The following is a 21,575-nucleotide window of genomic DNA, read 5'->3' on the forward strand; positions in this document are numbered from 1 at the left end:
TTCTACGAATCCAATCTCCACAGCAAGAAACAAAAGTACCTGACACGATGCACAACTTTGGTGACATTCCCTTCTCCCGTCACGCTTTAAATGTACATAATTCCTCGGTCCGTTTTTGTTCACCAAAGTGATGAGACTTCTCTTCACAACAAGTTAGCTCCTCCAATGGTTTCAAGACCTTATGATGCATGGCCAACACATCGCCGTTAATACCACTTTTATACTGTACCTTGACACCACAAGCTAACAAAACAAACTCGCGTCACTGCACCGTTCTACCAAAGTACGTATAGGCCTAGGTACTGTTCTTTCCGGTCTGGTTGGGGTCTAAAAGTTCTTTGAACACAGATGTAGCACACGGCGGTGCCAATAAATAAAATCATGACTTACGAGATCTGTGACCACCAGTTGACTACAACACCTCTCCAAAATTCCTCTGGAAATGCCCATTCAATTCGTTGTCAAAACTTCCCAAACTATAGTTCACCTCAGCTAGTTTGTTATTTGCTCACGGGCATTTTCTACGATGCTCAATGTTCCTCCGTAGCACTAGCAACTACAGTGAAAGAGAGTCAGCGCGGGCAATCTACAGTAGCTGCACCTGATAGTTTTTTGACTACAGATACACGCTTCAGTGTATGCACCGGGACCGTGCATCGCAAAGCGATGTGTTTCAGAGCATGTTTTATTATTGTTTAAAAAAATAAATAAAAATAAAATAAAATAAATTCGGTTTTTTCTCCATGGCCCCCCCCTAACTCCGATTTTTTTTGCCATGGCCCTCCCCTCCACCTCATTTTTTTTCATCATGGCCCTCCCCCCCCTACGCACCAGCCCTCCCCCCCCGGTAAATTACGAACAGTCCCTAATAGCCTTTCATTTCAGCCTAGGCCTAGACTGCAGAAGAGGCTTCTAAAGTTAGTTAACCTATCTGAACAATTATTAGTTGAATGCTTCTAGGCACAAAGTGTCCTGAAACCCTGCAAACACTTCACAAACTTGCACACACAAGCCATACAATACATGTTCGAAGAGCGTCTTTCTTTTGTGGTAGGCTATCGTTGTTGTTCTCTCTCGTGAAGCATCTTGAATCTCTGTGCAAGTCTCTCTGCTCTGGGCCTATGTGTAGCACAGCGGTTGCCAAGGCAACGACACGCTACACGAAGAGAGAATCACTCACATGCAGCGTAGAAGAATTCGCTGGTGCAGCGGAATGTAGGTTATCTGATCTGAGATGTCCAAAAGTAAGGTAAGGGACGGCATTTTAAAGTATTTTGCATATGTCATATATTTAAGATGCCTTCAGTGTTGTTGCGCCAGTTTACATGCGGAACTAAAATTAGCCAAAGCAGGAAACCTGTTCGCAGGTAGATACAATAACAAGATGCACGGTTTGTGGATTGAACAATTTCCTTCGGGCAGTGCAGTCTGTCCTTATAATCAAAATGATGACAGTAGCCTACATGTAGGCCTAATATTGCAGCACGCATTTGTTTTACAGACTGGCGGGTACAAAGGACCTTTTCAGAAGAAAAAAGAGGGGTGAGTGAAGATAAATTATTCAGAGCCCAATTCAACTCATTATCTGGTGTCTAACGATGCTGCTGATGGTTAACCCAAAAAAATGTTTCATCAGAGAACTGAGGAGTACTTTTAGGTACAAATGTGGACTGACCAACACCATCCAAGACGTCTTGCGCCAAAGGCCTGGATGGATAGAGGTCAAAGAGTAAGTAACTTGTATAGGCCTAGCCTACTATACATCCAGTCAGAGTGGGCAAGGGTTTCCAAACTTTACAATGACAGAGCTCCACTTTACCATTCCTAGGCTATATACCGGTATTCCAGCTAAGGGCCCCCTTTACGGGTCGTGCATGCCATACTTTTTTGTTTATCTTATTTTACTTTGGTGTACATAGTTATTCAGTGTATTCAATTCTTTGTTTTGTTTTGCTATGCTTTTCTTGTCAACCTTTCCGCAGCCCCCCCTAGCACACCCTTGCAGCCCATCAGGGGTCCCTGGCCCCTACATTGAAAACCGCTGGAGTAGGCTAGTTACAACACTGGAGAGTCAAATTACATCTTCCCCTCTTCCTATTCATAGAGCAGTAGGCCTATGTCTTTATGATTCCATCCATTAAAACAGCTCTCAAACACCAGTAGCACTAAAATAACCTCCATGAGGGGCTCCATCGCCACATGTTTTACTGTAGACAGGCAGTCACCATGCATTTTCCTTTGTATTTTTCATCTCCAACAACATACAGTTTTGATGCCATCAGGTCTAAAAATGATTGATCATGGGCTCCAAGTGGCCTTCATTTTTGTCAGAATTAGCCCTGGCCAACTCTGGGCTGCAGAAGAGGCTTCTTTGTAGACGACACCAGTGGTGTAGTCTATTATTTTGTGGTGGGTATACTGTATATTTGAGCATTTTTTGAAGTAGGTATACTATATATTCGTGCCATTCTATATAATGGATCAATCGCTTTTAAGTGGGTATACTGAAATCCCAAAATGTTTGAAGTGGGTACAATGCTTATACCTGCGTTCTAGACTACGCCACTGGACGACACCCACATGCGCCATTCCTTGCCATGTGCAGCATATTGTGTCATGGGAAATCACACCCGATTAGATTCTACTTTTATTTCCTGTGAATGTCTGTGGCCCACCTGAACGTCTCTTTGAAACAGTTGCAGATCCATCTGTTCTAAAGTTTTGGACTACCGGTACTTTAGATGCAGTGTTTCATTGGGGTGTACTCATTACTGAACCATTCCAATTTCCCCAAAACTGAAATATGTAAACATATCTATCAAAGTATAGCCCAGTGGTTTAAAAAAATCTTTAATAGGTCTAAAAGGGAGTCCCAGCAGAAAACATTTGGGAACCACAGGTGTAGCCAATGTTAAATACTGTATACTGTAAACTATAAAAAATGGGGTAACACTTTCTTTTAGGGATACATCTATTAGCACTAATACATACAATGTCCTGTATAAGTAACTTGTAAGCTTAAGGCATGTACAAAGCAAAATCAAACATTTGTTAGGCATGTATTCGCAAATGTCTTGTTCATGCACAATAAGGGATTTATTATCAATTTAACCTTAATAAGGACCTAGTAGGCCTTATCGTTTGCTTATTACATGCCTTACAAGTTACTTATGCAGGCATTAACATTGTATGTATTAGTGCTAATAGATGTATCCCTAAAATAAAGTGTTACCAAAAATGCTACACTTTCAGTGATGGTGAGTGGGACTTCAACTGGTGTGATGTTGGATGGCTGCGAGAGAACTATGATCATTCCTACATGGAGGAACATGTGCGAATATGCCATTTTCGTAATCACTATGAGGTAAGAAGGTAAGGTCTCTAATTCAATAGGTTTGACATACTGTATTTTATGTGTTTTTTTTTTTCTTGCGTCTTCATCGCAAACACTACTAGTCTGTGGACTGTCTGAGTATTTTGCTATACTGTAGGCCTACTGTGGCCATGAACAGGGAAGCCAACAGGGGGGTGGGGGGGGATGGGTCAGTTGTCCTGGGCCCAGTGAGCGAGAGGGCCAGAAATGGATCCTCACTACATTCTATGTATTGACAGGGGGGCCCTTTCAGATGCTTATGTCAAAGCTGTCAGCGGCTCTAGGCATTAACCCCCATCTTCCTTTTCCTCTGTGTATTCCCAGTTAACAAGAAAGAACCTGATGGTGAAAAACCTGAAGAGATACCGGAAATCCCTGGAGCGAGAATCGGGGCGCCTGGAAGCAACCAAGTGTGACTTCTTCCCACGGACCTTTGAGCTGCCCAGCGAGTACCACCTCTTCGTGGAGGAGTTCAAACGTAGTCCGGGTAGCACTTGGATCATGAAGCCAGTGAGTAGCACAGCAGGCACCTATGATGAATCACATGTCATGACGAGAAAATTGGAAGAATGTTGTGCAAATTCTGTGTGTGAGAGGTTCAGTCGCAGGAGGAGAGAAGTGCTGCACACTCTCGAGTTGTATAAACAAGTTTTTAATGTGGCAACGTTTCCTCTCTCCTCCTGTGAGAGGTTCAGTGTAACAATAACCCTCCTGAGAACTTTGGAAGAATGTTGTGCAAATTCTGTGTGTGTGAGGTTCGGTCTAACAATAACCCTCCTGTGCTGTCAGGTGGCCAGATCTCAGGGGAAAGGTATTTTTCTTTTCCGCAAACTCAAAGACATCATGGACTGGAAAAAGGTGAACTTTTTTTATGAACATAGTTGTAATGTTTGTGAATCATGTTAAACAATGTGTGTGCAGTGTACTCACTGTTAGCCTCCAGCTGCCAAAACCATTCCACAGATCTGTTAGTTTAGTACAATGCTACAAAAAATATTTGGACTCTTAATATTTGGACTCTACTGCTAAAGAGAGTTACAATTGTTTTTCTACCCAAACATTACAGGCATTTTATTTTGGTTTCTTTGCTTTAGGATGGAACCCGGTCAGAGGAGCAAAGAGACGAAACTCAAGTTGAGAGCTATGTTGCCCAGCGTTACATTGAGAACCCCTACCTCATCAGTGGTGACAAAAGACTTGAATTGACACACTTGTACACACACACATTTTAATTCTTTATTTGTGCCCACGATTCAAAATTGACTTTCCATAGACACAAATTTACCAGTTGACAAAATACTCAGGCATGAACTAGATAGTGTGTACTACAGTGATCAGCAGTCCATCCATAGTAGCTATTTTTCAGCAAGCTGTAAGAATAGTTAGTATACCATCATAGAAGCTTGTATGCTGGTTCAATTAATATGTCTAAAATGTTTCAATCTGTTCATAGGGAGGAAGTTTGACCTGAGGGTGTATGTTCTGGTGACGTCGGTAAGTTCAGCTCCTTCAGACTTGTATTCTATTGGGAAGTACATACAGTAACAGACTTTGCATATAGAGCATTCACACCTTAACACACACAACCTGATTCATTATACTACAGACACACCATGGATATTTGCTACAAACCCTTCTTCAGTACAGTCCACCATAAATCCACACCACATCCACAGCGCATACTTAAGTCGGGCTCAAACTACACAACTTTAAAATCGTATCAGATTTTGACATTGGGTTGCGCAGCACACATAAAGAGAATCGCAACTGTCAATCTTATCCCCGATTGTAAACACAGAGGCAATGGCCAACATTCTATTTTGAGTCACAAATATCAAACACTGTTTTATATCTACGATTTGTGGTCAGCGACTCTTTGAACCAGCAAAATTATTAATATTTCATTTTATTTTAAAATTATATCATATTTTTGGCGGCTTTTTATGCCTTTATTATGACAGGACAGTAGTAGAGAGACAGGAAATTAGTGGGGAGAGACGGGCAGGGCTTGGCAAATGGGTCGCCGGTGTAGCAGTCGAGTGCTCAGCCGATTGAACCCACACCAAACTTCTATTGTAGAATGTCACACACGGCGAAGAAATTTTGTCCAACGATCAGTTGCGATGGTCCTGGGGGGTAACGTTCCACCGATTGTTGTAAAGGCGGTTTTCTAGTGTTGTAGCGCTCGAGACCGGTCTTGGTCTTAACACATTGAGTACCGACGACGTAATAATGCGTTTTTCACGCCCATGCGTTGTATACCAAAACGTAAAAATGCGTTTTTGCATTTAAATATCATATTTTGAATCTACACCCTTCAATGGACAATATATGTGATTTTGGTAGCTCTGTGATGGACATAAATGACAACATTTGCAGTCCAAAGTTGTTTGATTGTTATGATGTTTGAGTGTTATGATTTGGATATTTTAATTTAACTTACCAAGATGTCTGGATGCCAACCCATGTCGCCTATCGCGCTGCCTGCATTGATTTCCCTAGTACGGTCACTGTAGCATGTGTTGTCTCTGACTTCACGCAATAGGTAAACACCATTGTATAGTGCCTGGAGTATCTTGAACTTTCTGGACTTGCTAGACCTTTACCAGATCCTTGGATCCAAATGGCACCCGATATGTGATTGCAGTAATGCGCTCCGATTTGGACGTTTGATCGCCAAAAAGATAAGTTTCTGTGTCTTCCTGTATGTGAGAAGCCAGAAGCTAGCATGGCTACATATCATGATTCCCTGATTGTCGCTCCCAACGCAGGACGCTCCCCTGTCGGCTCGCTCCCACTAGCCAGACTATCGATCCGGGTGGGACTACACGTCCGGGAGTGATAGAAACACCTGGGACTACACGTCCGGGAGCGATATCAGTTGGGAGTGTCCATCTGCCACCGCATATGATTCGGATCGGATGGGCTAGGCTATCTAAGCATCACATCATTTGGATTTGTTGTCAATGTTGGGCTATTATTTCGGGAGTCATCGGGAGCTATTTTAGCAAATGTCTCACCCTCTGCATGTGTGCAAAGAGTTTGTGATCAGTCCACGTGAAAAACGGGGATTTCAAAGGACATCGATCGCTGGTGTCGTAGTGTGACAGAGCAGGAGGTGTGCTGCCGTATTCGTGAATCGTGCTATGTTGTTGTTTCCCTAGTAGCCTACGATCGGTAGCGTGTATTGTATTGTGTCTGACTTCACGCAATAGGTAAACACAGAGACCATTGTATATCGTGCCAGGAGTATCTTGAACTTTCTGGGCTTGCTACCTAGACCTTTACCAGCTCCTTGGATCAAAATGGCACCCGAATTGTAATTGGAGTAATGCGCTCCGATTTAGAAGTTTGATCGCCAACCAGATAAGTTTATTTGATTATTCACCCCTATGTTGAACTGTCTTCCTGTATGTGAAAAGCCAGAAGCTAGCATAGATGGCTACATATGGATCGGATGGGCTACATCTAAGCATCATATCATTGGGATTTGTTGTCAATGTTGGGCTATTATTTCGGGAGTCATCGGGAACTATTTTAGCAAATGTCCGACCTTCTGCATGTGTGCAAAGAGCTTGTGTTCAGTCTGTGTGAAAAACGTGGATTTCGAAGGGCATTGATTGCCGGTGTCGTAGTGGTTTAGAGCAGGAGGTGTGTCTTGACGTGCAGGAAGATGTGTGTCAGAGCTAACCTTGCACCAAATTGTGATTAAAACCAACTCATCCCCTTTCAAACTCGTCACCTCTGAAGAAGCGCACCCTTCACAAAAACCTCAATATCTCCGATTGTAGCTGAATTCCATGGATACCCACTTCGGTTTAGCGTGGGTTTACTCGGCAATAAAAGCTCGTAGAGACACACAGTTTTCACCTACTAAGAGGGCAGCGTCTCCACTTTCAAACGAGTCATAACATATTTCAGTGGCCCTATCACATAATAAGCTGTGAGTCTACAAAAAAACGTAAAAAAGGGCTTAGAACGCTGGTATTCTACGACATAATTCCGTGAGCACCGCCGGTATTCAATGTGTTAAGACCATTTTTTTCTGTGGTCTTGGTCTTGTCAGCTTGCTTTGGTCTTGGTCTTGGTCTCGGACGTAGCTGTCTTGAGGGGATTTGTGTACAAATCAAGCCACTCATGCTTACCACAAAACCTTATCATGGCACAATGTTAAAAAAGATGTCCTATGGTTTATTTTGCCTAGTTTGTATTAAAACATGCTTATTTTAGGCCATAGAGTTCAACCTAATTATGGTACTTTTGTTTTTTAGTTCACACTAGTTCACAGTTCATAATCTCTAGCACTCTAGGGCTAGTCTGGACTTGGTTTCGCCCTGTCTTGGTCTTGGTCTCGACTTGGTCTTGGTCTCGACAGGTCTGTCTCGGTCTTGCTCTTGGCCTTGGTCTCGATACCCTCCGGTCTTGGTAATGTCTTGGTCTCGGACTAAGCGGTATCGACTACATCACTAAGGTCTTCAGTCAAGAATCGGCTGTGTAGTTTGAGTCCGGCTTAACTCTAACCCCACCTCATCACTGCAGATGCGCACCCTTAAGACTTTATGACTCTCTGCATTGTCATAGCAATGTTGTTATGATGTACTTGAGTGTTTTCAGCAAAGAGTGAATAGGCCAGTCTACGGGCCCATGTGCAGTAAGAGGCGACTACCTTGTACTACTCATCAAACACACAGCATTGACAAGTGTTGCCTCATGAAGCCTAAAACCCAACCACCAGAGTTCAATGCCACACAATAATTGTCGTCACAATGCTATGGTCATAGCCACTTTCAAGTACCGGTATATTCATGAAAAACTACAGAATTAATTTGTTAAACTAGAAATCTAAGAAAATAGTCTTACCAGGCGTGCTCAACAGCACTGTGTACAGTTGTGTATACTAGTCCTGAGCAACCCACCCCATCCTCTATAAAGGCCAATTGCACCATTTTGACTTAAAGTGATACTGTCCCATTTTTGGAATTAAGCTCATATTACACCTCCCCTTGAGTTAAATAATTGAGTTTTACCCTTCTCCTGTACTTTCAACCGTTCTCTGAGTATAGCAGTGCAAATGTGACCTCCATGCTAACAGTTAACATTGAGTCCTATGAGACCAACTGGCGGCTAACTGGTCTCAGGACTCAATGTTAACTGCTAGCTTGGAGGTAAAATTTCAGGAGAATGGTAAAACGCTATTATCTAACTCGAGGGGAGGTGTAATATAAGGTTATTTCCAAAAATGGGACAGTATCACTTTAACACACTCGATTCACTTTGACATAATGGTCCCCCCCCCAACCCTTCTATTCATAGTTCAAACAGAAATTACCTATTACCTGTGGTGTGGTGACAGAGGTGTATAGAGTAGTAATTGAAGTACTCTCACAGTGCATCTACCTCACCTACCTCACTAGGTACAGTGGAATAACTGGATGTAAACTTGTTGTAGTTTAACATCATGTGCTAGTGTTGTAATTACATCAGTAAGAGTACTTCACACTGGGTGTGAAGTTTTGGAATTTTATGGCTGTGTTCTGCATGGCAATAAATTCAGCCTGTTGTATTTTGCTTCCATGCCCATCTCCTGCCTGCCTGCCTGCCATGTCCTGTCCTGACCGGCTGCCCAGTACATTCCTCTGAAGGCCTGGCTCTATCGAGATGGCTTTGCACGCTTCTCCAGCACGCGTTTCTCCCTCAGCAGCATTGACGATCAGTGTATCCTTCCAGTCCTCCTGCCTGCTTGCACCACAAATTTTTTTTTGGGGTGTAGTTGTGTATTTTAATTCAGCAAACATTGTTTTTAATATGCATGCAAATATGAATTTTTAGCACTTCATGACCTGTGATCCTGGTCGTTGTGGCGTTGTAGCACATTAATAATTAGCTTTATGACTTCAGTTGCTATGATTTCAGTTATGGTGAGAAAAAGTTGTTCACTGCGGGCACGTGGGTTCAGAATTGTTTGGTTACAGCATTAACAGAGCCACACCCAGATGTCCACCTCACCAACGTGGCTGTGCAGAAAACAGCCCCAGATTACGACCCGGAAAAGGTCTGTGAAGGACTTCATTCACATTACATATGATGTAATTTATTTGCTATTATTTGTAGTGTTCAATGTGGGAGCAGGTTCGCACACTAAAGACACTAAGGTCAAGCGCAAGGAGTTTTTTTTTTTCTTGGAGTGGAGTAGAGCAGACGTTTTAGGTTTCTGCCATCACCAGTGATCTCTGTGCTCGACAATTATTATTCGTAGTGGCATTAAAACAGCTTTAGTCATGAAATATTTAAGCAGCTACAAGTCACTGTATTTCCTTGCTACAAACAAATGGTAAAATATATGGAAGTCGTAAGACCCATGTCATTTCACCAGGCATCCACACATTCTTAAAGCACACATGAGAAACATCTGATTAATATTGATTTCCTATTTGCCTACAGGGTTGCAAGTGGGAGATACAGAAGCTGAGGCGTTATTTAACAGCAAAGCACGGCTCCGACACCATAGAATCTCTCTTCAAGGAAATAGACAACATCTTTGTGCGCAGCCTTCAGAGTGTACAAAAGGTCATCATCAACGACAAACACTGCTTTGAGTTGTATGGCTATGACATTTTGCTGGACCAGGACCTAAAACCGTAAGCTCCCCCATGATCCTGTCATGTTTTATAACAACATTGGGGGGGGTGTTAAGCCAGTATCAGAAACACGTTACTTTACACGCTAACATCTTGGAAGGCTATGTTGAGCAGTTTCGTACAAAATATTTGGAAACCCCTAAAACTGTACACTTTTTTTGTGAAGCAATTTTAGAAATTGTTGCCTACACAACATTTTTAAAAATTGTTTTCAGGGTACTCACAGTCAAGGTGGTACGTGTTTATTGACAGTATGAGGCTTTAAAGTTGCACTGACTAATATTTTTAGCACTTTCTTTCCAGGGTTCATGCTACCCATTCACATTCACACAAAAACATTCAAATGTTACCTTTTTTCAAGAATGCCTACAACCACTATCAAATTTGATGTATTCATTATGTCTGGGAAAATTTGACTTTTCATACATAAACAGGTGGATCTTCTCCATGTCCGCAATTTTGAATTTCCAGTAATATATACATTTTTAGCTGTAGAACTTACTTTACTTTTGTCATACTAGCAAATATTAGTTGATTATTTAGTACAAATTAATGTAAAGATAAAAATTTGGCAATAGGCAGCACGGTATCAATGAGCAGCATCTAGTTGCAATACCACCACCATACACCTTTAACAATAACATATAGGGAGAAATCTTGAGCAGTATCGTATAATTACACCACAATCCTTGAAAAGCTCCAGAAGGCCACTGTGTTTCATCACTAGCTAATCTGGGGTGCATTTCTCAAAACCCTAGTTGCTTACTACGTTAGCTACTTTGCTGTTTGAACTGCAATTTCCCATTGGCAACTACCTAGGTTGCTAACTGGCTAACAACTTTGCTTTCAAGAAATTCACCCCAGCTGCACGTCAAACTCCACAAGTTATTACTGTACCTCGTCTGTCTGTGCAGATGGCTGATTGAAGTGAACGCGTCCCCCTCCCTCACCGCCAGCAGTCAGGAAGACTATGAGATGAAGTGTCGACTACTGGAAGACACCCTGCATATCGTGGACATGGAGGGCAGGTACTGCATGACTGCAATCAAAGCAGCCTTTAATTTTTAATTCACATTGTGCAGTCCAAAGTTGGTCGTACTTTAAACAAAAGGGTAGTTCCTCGCGCTTCTGCTTTATCATCTGGTGCATCGACGGGAGAGAGGCAGGAAATCTTCACTTGAAGGACAACACCGGAGCAGCACAGATGTATTTCTTTTTGTCTTTTTTATTCAAGTGCACAACATGACTAACGTTTCGATGGTTAGACCATCTTCATGACGTCATGTTGTGCACTTGAATAAAAAAGACAAAAAGAAATACATCTGTGCTGCTCCGGTGTTGTCCTTCAAGTTGGTCGTACTTTACTTTCAACATTTCACTATGCTACTTCATGCAGTATAAATTATACAGTATAACGTATAAGCATCTGCACAGGTGGAGATCTCAGCTACAGACAGTATAACCCCTGCCATGGGGAGTGGTGGCTCAATGAGCTAAGGCGTCGTACCATTACACTGGCGACCCGGACTCAATTCTGGCCCGAGGTCTTTTGCCAATCCTTCCCCATCTCTCTCTCCCCACCCGCTTCTTCTCACAGTCTCAAACTGTCCTGAAATAAAACAAAACAAAAAAAACCCTTTATACTCAGAGTGAAAATTCATGGCCCTGGTACAATTTTCCCCTATGGGCCAGGTGCAATGCTAGACCCATCAGTTCATCTTGTTTAATGGGCTACCTGCCCACACCTATTACAGGTAAATTGATGACTTGTCAACGGATCATAAGGATCAGTTGATTTACAGGTAGAATATGGCTGGATCGAACATGTGGCTCTTCTATACTCTGATGCCAGAAACCCCACCTCTGAGCATCTGCAAATTCCTGAGTGTGTAAGAAACTGGCAATGTGCAAAAAAAATGTCTGCCCCTACAGACTCACCGGCCGGGAGAAGAGGGTTGGGGGTTTCGACTTGATGTGGAACGACGGACCAGTTTACCGGGACGACGTAAACTTGGAAACACTGGGCCTATCGTGTTTTCCTGCAAACACCCACTTAGGTACGTACCTCTCAAAATTTGTCCTACTCCTAAACCCTTCACAGACTTGATGAAACATAGGTCTTGTTCTTAGAATGCAAACATCCAGAATTATTATAAGAATAATAGGAACAGTACAGTTCATACAATGCTCTTGTACAGGTCTAATAAAGAACTACAGAGTGTGCACACAGCAGATAAAAAGTTGCTACTGTACCAGACTGAGGCGATGATTTTCATGAAGAGGAAGAAGCGTGCTGCACGCTCAGTCACGAGTCAGTGACACAAGGTTTATTTCGGTGATAATGTTTTTCTGCATACATTTTGCAGCGCCATTATTCCCCTTCACAATAATGGTGCAGGCTCTTTCGCACATACAGTACACACACCTCCAAATGCACTGTAGTCTGTGTTACTGTGACCATTTGAGGTATTTTGGAGATATTTTTGGATCACATCAGCAGCTCTTGCACTCGTGCGAGGTGAGAGGCTCTGGGTGCATTCCAATATGCACACTCCCGTCCTCCTCCTTGTGCTTGTGGCCTCGCCCAGCCTCCTGACCCCGCCATTTACCATCCCAATTGCAAATGAGAAATCGACATTAGAATTGTGCTTTTGCAAGATATTTAATTAATTTTCTGTCGTCAGTGACATCACCATGAGGTCACAAGCAGGCAAGTGAGAAAGGAAAGATGGAAGTCTGCATATTGGAATCCACGCTCTGAGTTTGAGCTGTCCTCTATTCTGGTCCCTGCAGGCTGTGTCAATGACAGGGACAAACAACTCCGCCAGCTCCTAAAGCCCTTTCCTGGACAGAAGAAGACGTGAAGAGATTGCCCCCACACAGTCACAGCAACCATGTGAATATGCAGTATTCTATATTACACAGTGCATTATATTGTACATTATAGTCACTATGTTAGTGAGGTTTGAAGGAAGTTTTGAAATTATGTGTATGTCCAACAATGAGAAATTGAGTGCGAAAAAAAGAGTGTTATTGTTAAATCAAGTAAAGTAACTCAATAAAGACAACTGTCAAAGATAAGCTTACCGTATTCTTCCATTGTTCTTGTATAAGTTATTTACAACATAAAAAGGCACGGAATTATTACTGTGTGATGGAATTGCTTTATTTTACTGCTTAAAAAAATAGTTTGCATTCACAGTCCTAGATGAAGATGGCAGAGGTATAATTGCACTATTGTCAGCCACACAGATGACCATGGAGATGTCTGATTTCCCTGATAGGGGTTGACAAACCTACGATACATGTACATTACGATTGCTGTAATAATATGCTTCAATTCATTAAAATGTTACACCTCGTCCAGACAGTACTAATCAATGTTACTCCAACAGCATGTGTCCTGTATTTTCTAATAAAAAATGACCTTAACAATCAAATACTAGGTACAGCAGTAATACACTGCCCTTACAAAAACATGTGCATGCTTAAACAAATGGGCAACTATGTCTTATTGAGTGTCATCACTTTTGAAATGAGAAATGTACTTTAGTGCAGGTATTTTTCCAGTTTTTTTTTTTAACTGGCATTCTGTAAGTAGTATGTACAACTAGTCTAAGAGCAAAATATATTGTTTTTTTATGGGAAAACCATTTGTTTTATCACAATTTACTTACCACACACTAGAACAAATACAGAAAAATATACATATATCAGTAGCTGCAATCATGTTCACATCTGCAGTCGTGACCAGGTCCTCTTAGCTGGTATAAATATACCATTGTTTATCATAAATAGACTTGGGATGTAGAAAATCCTAAAATATACATTTGGGACATCAGCTTGACTCATCTACATACTGAAGAGCATAACCAGCTTTACAAATCAAAAGTAAACAAGACAGATAAAAAGCCCTTAAAATATGGGTGTAACAAGCCTAAGTATGACTGAAAGAAAACATTCCTCATCTTATAAAACAATATAATAAAAACCTTACAATCCATAATAATACAATCCTTACAATGCTATGAAGGCTTACAATTAAATAATAAAAAAACATAATAAAAAAACGATTTCCTTCACTGAACATGGTATCTTTTAACCTAAGGGCAGGAAAAAAAATCAGCAAACCAATAGAACTGTTCATAGTGCATCTTAAAATTATCATTCAAAACTAAACAAAACGATGGAATGCATTTTGCACTACATGAAGGCTTCGAAATGCGTGTTGAGATCATTTGACAAGACACTGCTCACTCTTCCCTTTGCCACTGGGTCGTGATGCTGACAGCTTCTTGGTAGGTGGGCAGTTCTCTGGTCTTCTCACGCCAGGCTTAGCCCACCCCACCTCGCTCACCTGCCTGTCTCTCTCACACCTCTTCCCCAGACTCACCTCCTGCTTGCTGGCCGGGGGTGTGCGCGGAGCGCTTCTTGTTCCGGAGTAACCGTCCCTGTGCCTATCCTGCTCCGGCCCCTTACCTCGGCCTTTCCTGCTTGAGGCGTGCTTCCCGTTGCTGCCGGAGTCTTGCGACGCCCGTCGCATGTTGCCCGTGGCCTGCATGTGCCTCAGGTGCCCCTTGCCGGGCTGTGGGCTGCCGGGGTCTCTCTGGCTGCTGCGGGCGTTGGGCTGCTTCAAGCCATCGGCGGTGGCGGTGCGGCTCTCGCTGCTGCTCCTCTTCTGAGAGGGCGAGGGCATAAAAGCGGGGCCAGGAGTGGTGGGGGTCTTGCGCTCCAGAAGGGGGCTGAGTCGAGAGTGGCGATGATAGGCGTACGAGTAGCATGTCCCGTTACACAGTGGGTAGCGGATGTGGCAGTAGGGACAAACGGGGCGAGAGAGCTGGGCGGACGAGGGGCTGCCGAGGGAGGAGAGGACCGCAAAGGGGAGCCCGCGCTGCTGGTTCTGACGTAGACTCTTGGGGGAGTTCAGACGGGTCGGAGGAGCCGTGTGGGGCCTCGGACGTGCGGCGGAGCTCATGGGGGAGGAAGCGGGGCCGGCGAGGTGACCCCTGGAGCGCAGGGTGGCGGCCGCCATGCGTGCCCCGCTCTCGGCCTGGACCGTCTGGATCTGGTGCCACTCCAACTGCAGCAGGCGCTCCAGAAACTTCTCCAGCTGGCCCACGGGCCGCGGCCGAGGAGCGCCTTTGCCCTCCGTGTTCAAAAAGACGGCCAGCTGCCTCAGGCTCCACGTGTTGAACGGCGGGGGCAGGAAGTCGGGATAGTCAAAGTTTCTACCTTCATTGAGGTCATCGTCGTCCTCCCCTGCCTCCATGTTGTGAGGTCCAGGGATGTCGGGAAGCAGGTCAGCAGAATTGATGACTTCGGCACGCAGGTTGAGCTGCGGGGGAGTGCAGGGCGAGGGCAGCACTGGCAGCCTCTCCGAATCGGATAAATCACTGGCACTGTCCGTGTCGTCCTCCTTGGCGTCGTACAAGTGCATGGACTCCAGGGCGGCGCACTGCTGCTTCTGCAGCATCTTGTGGTGCAGCTCGGTCTGGGGTGCCAGGGGCAGAGATAGCTCTCGCCGGCTCTTGACCTGGGCCGCATGGTTCCTTTCCGCCTCGCTGCTGCTGCTGCAGCACGCTTCTGACTGCTGGATTTGCTTGATGCGTCTGTCCTCTGGCCCTGATGCCTGTGTCCGCCTCTGCTGCTGGGACTTCACATCACCCTCTGCCTGTGGTCTGGAAAAAAACACAGTGGTGATTTTATATGTACCACTCATAAAAAACACACTGTTTATACTGTTGATATACTGTACTGTTTATATGAAAGAATAGCTCACCTTGGAAATTTGTGGTTACCCGTTAGTGGACTAAGATCAGATTTGGCTCGGCTGGCACCATGCTGGTGAGACCCCTGGAGAAGCAAAACAGCAGTTGGTTACAGTCCTTTATTACAATATCGTAGTAAGTCCAGTAAAGGTAATAAACCATTACTGACAGATATTTTGCACAGTCCAAACAGCTACACTCACTTTCTCAGACTTTCCGACTGAGTCCCTGTCCTGTCCACTTCTGACAGAAGTTCCTGTCCTTTTTGAAGGCCTCTGATTTGGGTTGACCTTGCTGCCCTTCTTTGAGCTGTGCAACAGAACAAGTGAAGGAAAACAATAACTCATCCCCACTGCAGACATTAAAGAGCCAAGGAAAATCACAACAACATCACAACTTAAATTTGGTTACAAAAAATAGGGATGGCACATCTGTATTACCTGGAATTAACTGCGCCAGCATTTTCTGCGTTTTTCGTGCGTAGTTTCTCTTTAGCTGGAATCCTTTTGAGCGATGTTGACGCTTGCTCCTGCACAATGGGTCCCATTGCGCAGTGATAAGCAGGAGTAGCTTCCCCCCCTGCCTGTAGTCCAAAAAAGCTTGTCCTTGCCTATTGAGGGCATGCAGTGCTGCGCCTTACGCATAGCGCTCCTTGGGCATCGGACACCCGAGCATGTCAATAAGCTATAAGATGTCGTGCGCAACGCATCAAGAAATAACAATCAGCTCCAGTGATCGTGGAAAGAAATGACTAGACCTACGCACTCAGCACTAAAAAATGCGTGGCTTTTCATTCGCATCATCACGCGTCACTGTAAAACATCCTGAGAGAAAGATTGAGCTGAATAAGATCAAAGCGGTAACAGCTGAATTACAGCAGATGTGTAAATTTATCACGTCTCTGAACACACATAGAATTCTATATTCTTACCGCTGCCAAACTGTACCCATCGCGTTGCGCCTTTTTGTTTACCTGCTACCGTTGCTCCTGCTGCTGCAACGTATGTTTGTACCCCTTTGCCATGTTCGCGTCATATTTGGCATGATGGGATTTGGAGTATGTCCGGTATATGAACAATCATTCTATTTCCAAAACGTACTGTAAATAGCTAATCGTGCGTCGTCGCTCCCACAGTTTACATTATCGTCTTGAAACCGCAGCCTGCGTAACACGATATGGAAATGACAGGAACGTACAGACACTCCACTGCCGTAGTCACAACACAATCATTTCCCGTCTAGGTTCCCCTTGGCATGATAGAGTTGCTAAGCCAACGCTAGGGGCTCTACTCCCCCACGTCACTGGTTTGCTGCATGTTCCCTGCGCTGCTCTCCATGCCACTGTAGTGCTGAAGTGCAGTCTTGAATGGCAATCCACATGACCTGCTAGTCGACAACGCGCGCACGTTGCGCAATGACTTGTTCGGCGAGTGCCTATGCTGACAAAACGCCCACTTTTCCAGAAAACAAATGGAGGATTACTACATACTTACTACATGCATCTAAATTTCTGACAAAACTGTACCATCCGCCTGATGAATGAGAGGTAATTTCAGTACAACTGTCCCTCTGCACCCTACACCATTAACCGTGCCTTTGTGCGTCACGTACAAAGCATAACAAGTCCACCCCTGTGTCTCAAGTTACCGTACGTCTGATTTTAAAATAGATCTCACTCCTGAGATAACGGTACCTTTGATATGTTAGGGACGTTTACATTTGTTGTCATTTCCATAGCTGTTGGACTCCAACAAATTTGCAGAGGTCAATGCAGTAAGAACAAAACTACTTTACAATGCTGCATTTTGTATGGCATGTAACTGTACCTGATTTCTCTGTCTAATTGTGTTGCAGGCATTCAGAGAAGCAGGCATGGCCTTTGCAGAGCAGTGGGAGAAAAACACAGGCATGAGAAGTGCTGCACCCAGCTTTGGACTGGGAAGTTTTCCAAAGGAGTACTCTGTGGCGTTAGGCAATGACTCGGAGAAGAAAAACAAAGTCCAGATACGGCCCCTGAGCCCAAGGCCCTCGCGAGCATCCCCAGGCACTCGCAGGAGCTCTTCCTGTGAGTCAGTACCCAAACCGATCATTCGCAGACGGCAACACTCCCTGCCCTCACCCCCTGAGAGAAAAAGGCTGATTCAGAAATCAGGTGTTCGCTTTGTCGACTCAAGGGGTAAGAAATTAGAGAATGTAAAGGAGTTTGAAGCTGGCGAGGGGCCCCTCGTCCCCGAGCATGTCTTGTTCAGGATCCTGATGAATGCTGAGTTCGCAAGGGGCAGTAACATGGAAATTTCCTTGCCCCTGATGAAGCCAGTGTTTCCTGAGCAGCCAGGGGACAAGCCTGGCTTTGTGGATCGTGTTCGTGGCCAGAGGGTGTGCTTGGAGAGGGTCTTGTGCTTCGAGTTTGGCATCGTGGGCATCGTACAAGTCCTGAATCTAGCCTTTGAGAAGGAAGTCAGTGTGCGCTTCTCTTTCACGGCCTGGAAAAGCAGCTCTGAGACCAGAGGCTTCTGGGTATCTGAAAGGCCCCCAGGTGACAGGGCACCCACCCCACCTGATTTGGACACTTTTCGCTTCCACCTCCCTGTCCCACCTTTCCTGCTGCAGCCAGGGGCCCTGCTTGAGTTTGCTGTGTGTTACAAAGTGCTGGGTAGAGAGTTCTGGGACAACAATGAGGGACAGAACTACAAGCTGGCCTGCCACAACTATACACTGACTGTGCCAAAAGAGTGCGAAGACAGTATGATCCATTTTCTCTAAATGTGAAAGAAAATATGTCAGACATCCACACACTTATTAGAAATAGGGTTGCCACCTCCATCTGACAAAACCTGGGCATTTCAATCTCTCACTATTGAGCGTTTTGCTTGTAGCCTATGCAATGGCATCCTCCATTCAGTGTCCAGGGAAGTATTTTTTTAATTAATTAAAAACATAAAAACTAGGACAATCAGGAAAAACTGGGACAAGTGGCAACACCACTAATGAATGCCACAGGCAAAAGGGTAGCCTATAGAAAAGCACAGCCTTTTTTATTTTAATTATTATTTTAAAACACTGTTTTTACATCTGCTGTACTGATGCTTTTTTATTTAGTTTTTAACATTAAATATTTTGTAGCATTGTTCTTTTAAAAAGATACTAGTGTACTAACATAATGTGCCACATTTTTATTACTAATAAAAAGTTATTAGAATTTTATTGAAATCTGGTTGTAAACCAAGGCTATGCATCAATTTAAACAGACCTGTTTATTTGTTATAAAAGAACCAAATAAAATATGGGACTGTGTGCCTAAATGGATTTTGCTGTATTGCTCTGCCTCCAAGTATTGATGGCTGGCTCTATTTTGCTGTTGGCATGCGGCATGTCTGACATCTGCCTAAATCAAAACCTGGGACAAAGTCATGGGCCAAACTCAATATTTTTATTTACTCTAAAATAGACTGAAATGTGTATGCATGCATGATAAATAAGACAGGCACATTCCTATCAGATGGTAGTTCAAATGTGCCTGCACACAATATGAAGCGTGGGGCCATCACAACAGGCTGGCAGCCAGGTCCAATCCTCAGGATGTTTTTTCCTACCTTTTTTCACTATTATTTCATATTAGGCTAGGCTATATCTTGGGCCATAACGAGTTCATAGGGACCACTTCCAACTCTGCCTTGTTTTGTCTCAGGGCCTGGGCCTAAAACTTGTTATGGCCCAAGACCTAAGATGAAGTGATGGAAAAAAGGGTAATAAAAAAAAAAAAAAACATCCTGAGGATTGGACCTGGCTCCCAAATTACTGCTGTGCATGACCAACAAAATGTAAATGTTCTAATCATTTTACTACATATTGGTGTATGTGGGCCAACTGCTTTTGAAATGATCTTGAGTTGAGGGTCAAATGACCCTGCGGTGGCCGTAGAGTAGACCCTGAAAACCTGTGGCCTACCTACAACTTGACATTGTTTGGCTCTTCTTCCTATTCCAAAGACGACCTTAGGCTACCTGCTGTCAGTATAAAAGCCTATTGCAGGAAATGGTCAAAAAAGGTAGGCCTACTGCAACTATGCTGCTCATTGCAACTGGGTTGCCTATTACAGAATTTGGTCTTTTCATGAAAGTTTACTAAGTAATAAACTCATATTTTCTAGTATGGCCCAAGTACAGTCATTTTTGCAGCTAAAAATGTATATTTCTGGAAATTCAAAATGGTGGACCATGGAGAAGATACCCTTTTAATGTATGAAAAGTGCAATTTTCCCTCCCAGTCATAATGAATACTTAGAATTTGATAGTGGTGGTAAGTATTCATGATAAAGGTAACATTAGTGAATGGGTAGCATGAATTCTGGAAATAAACAACTAATCCTGCACAGTGTAGGCTACACCAGTGGTTCTCAACCTTTTTTTAGCCAAGGCACCCTTTGACTTCATGAAAAATCTCAAGGCACCCCAAACATTCTTTCTTTTTTTTAATGTAGCAAAATGTAACAAATGTAACAAATACATATCCTTCCATGTAACAAACCGCGCGCACACGCACACGCACACGCACACACACACACACACACACACACACACACACACACAGAACTACCCCTCCCATATAACATTCCCTTCTTTTAAAAGGTTACTTGAAAAATCTGCCATCTGTACATGTAAGCTTACCTACAAACTCATGCCAAATGCTCAACATTCAAATAGCATTCATCAATTTAAGATAAGTAACTTGTTAACATTTTAAACTTCATATTATCCATACATGTTTACTGTAATCACATGGCAACATGACAAGTATCATTCATTTCACACAGTGGAACAACTTGCAACAATTTACATTGTTTTTTTTATCAGTATGTAATGCACAGAACGGTGTTAAAGTCATTTTGCAATCAGGGCATTCCTTTTCTCTCTCTCTCTCTCTCTCTCTCTCTCTCTCTCTCTCTCTCTCTCTCTCTCTCTCACACACACACACACACACACACACACACACACACACACACACACTCACGTGACTTGCAGTCAGTGGGAGACTTGGGCCTGCGAGGACGAACACAGCCTCTCTATCCTTGCAGGGGTGGATGACAGACAAACGCGCAACTCTTGATCCAAAGCTCTGAGGCGCTCCCTGTGCTTGTTCTTAATGAACGTCAAGCTGGAAAAGCTCAATTCGCACAAATACGTAGTGGAAAATGGCAACAGCATGTCAATAGCTGTGCCTGACAATGTCGGGTAATTCTGTTGTACGGAAATCCAGAATGTATCAAGTGACATGTCATGAAACTGCATCCGTAAAGTGCGATCCTCTCTCATCTCAGCCAGTTGCTCCTGCGCCTGCATTGACAGGTCGGCTGCGCTCTCCAGAGCGCACGCATTCCATGGGTCACGTACCCAGTCAAAGCCAGCGAAGGTCTCCGCTGGAAAATAGATGTTAAATCTCTCCTCGAGGGTTTGCAAATGCCCAGAGATAAGGTCGGAATTTTTTTGGGTATCGGGATGTTGGCTGTACAGAGGGAACATCTCAACTTTCCCCTGCTTCACACGAGACCGCCAGAGTGTGAGTTTGGACTTGAAGCCGCGCAGTTTGTCCGATGATGTCAGAAGATTTTCCGCTTTCCCTTGCATTTTAGTGTTAAGTTCGTTGAGGTGTTTGAAGATATCTGCAAGGTATGCGAGTTTCGCCCACCACTGTTCATCTGCAACTAACGCTGCATGTGCAGAATTCTCTTCGGATAGGAACACTTTGAGTTCCTCTCTCAACTCGTACAGCCTGTCCAAAACCTTTCCGCGTGAGAGC

General features: G+C 43.8%; 3 protein-coding genes across 5 annotated transcripts; 2 read left to right on the forward strand and 1 right to left on the reverse strand.

The window, feature by feature from the left end:
• Nucleotides 1-1,152: 1,152 nt before the first annotated feature.
• On the forward strand, nucleotides 1,153-13,092 carry ttll9 (tubulin tyrosine ligase-like family, member 9). The gene is made up of 14 exons (XM_063208033.1): nucleotides 1,153-1,249; nucleotides 1,502-1,542; nucleotides 1,637-1,729; nucleotides 3,253-3,364; nucleotides 3,698-3,883; nucleotides 4,163-4,231; nucleotides 4,468-4,558; nucleotides 4,827-4,867; nucleotides 9,001-9,088; nucleotides 9,367-9,425; nucleotides 9,815-10,011; nucleotides 10,926-11,039; nucleotides 11,944-12,068; nucleotides 12,805-13,092. Exons 1-14 carry the CDS (start codon nucleotides 1,235-1,237, stop codon nucleotides 12,873-12,875), a joined length of 1,302 nt encoding a protein of 433 aa, XP_063064103.1. The 5' UTR covers nucleotides 1,153-1,234; the 3' UTR covers nucleotides 12,876-13,092.
• A 76-nt stretch (nucleotides 13,093-13,168) lies between these two features.
• On the reverse strand, nucleotides 13,169-17,080 carry fam217ba (family with sequence similarity 217 member Ba). Its single transcript, XM_063208032.1, has 4 exons — nucleotides 16,220-17,080; nucleotides 15,983-16,088; nucleotides 15,791-15,864; nucleotides 13,169-15,689 (listed from the first exon to the last, which is right to left on the reverse strand). The coding sequence occupies exons 1-4, from the start codon at nucleotides 16,324-16,326 to the stop codon at nucleotides 14,246-14,248; spliced, it is 1,731 nt and encodes a 576-aa protein (XP_063064102.1). The 5' UTR covers nucleotides 16,327-17,080; the 3' UTR covers nucleotides 13,169-14,245.
• Nucleotides 17,081-17,228: 148 nt separating this feature from the next.
• On the forward strand, nucleotides 17,229-19,085 carry ppp1r3da (protein phosphatase 1, regulatory subunit 3Da). 3 transcript variants are annotated; one of them, XM_063208035.1, is made up of 2 exons: nucleotides 17,229-17,325; nucleotides 17,634-19,085. In XM_063208035.1, the coding sequence occupies exon 2, from the start codon at nucleotides 17,652-17,654 to the stop codon at nucleotides 18,540-18,542; it is 891 nt and encodes a 296-aa protein (XP_063064105.1). In that variant the 5' UTR covers nucleotides 17,229-17,325; nucleotides 17,634-17,651; the 3' UTR covers nucleotides 18,543-19,085. The 3 variants fall into 3 exon arrangements, with proteins under 3 accessions (XP_063064105.1, XP_063064107.1, XP_063064106.1); XM_063208037.1 differs by lacking the exon at nucleotides 17,229-17,325 and adding an exon at nucleotides 17,458-17,543; XM_063208036.1 differs by lacking the exon at nucleotides 17,229-17,325 and adding an exon at nucleotides 17,464-17,552.
• The last annotated feature ends 2,490 nt before the right edge of the window (nucleotides 19,086-21,575 follow it).

This window comes from Engraulis encrasicolus, chromosome 10 (assembly GCF_034702125.1).
Source record: "Engraulis encrasicolus isolate BLACKSEA-1 chromosome 10, IST_EnEncr_1.0, whole genome shotgun sequence".
Lineage (NCBI taxonomy): Eukaryota > Metazoa > Chordata > Actinopteri > Clupeiformes > Engraulidae > Engraulis > Engraulis encrasicolus.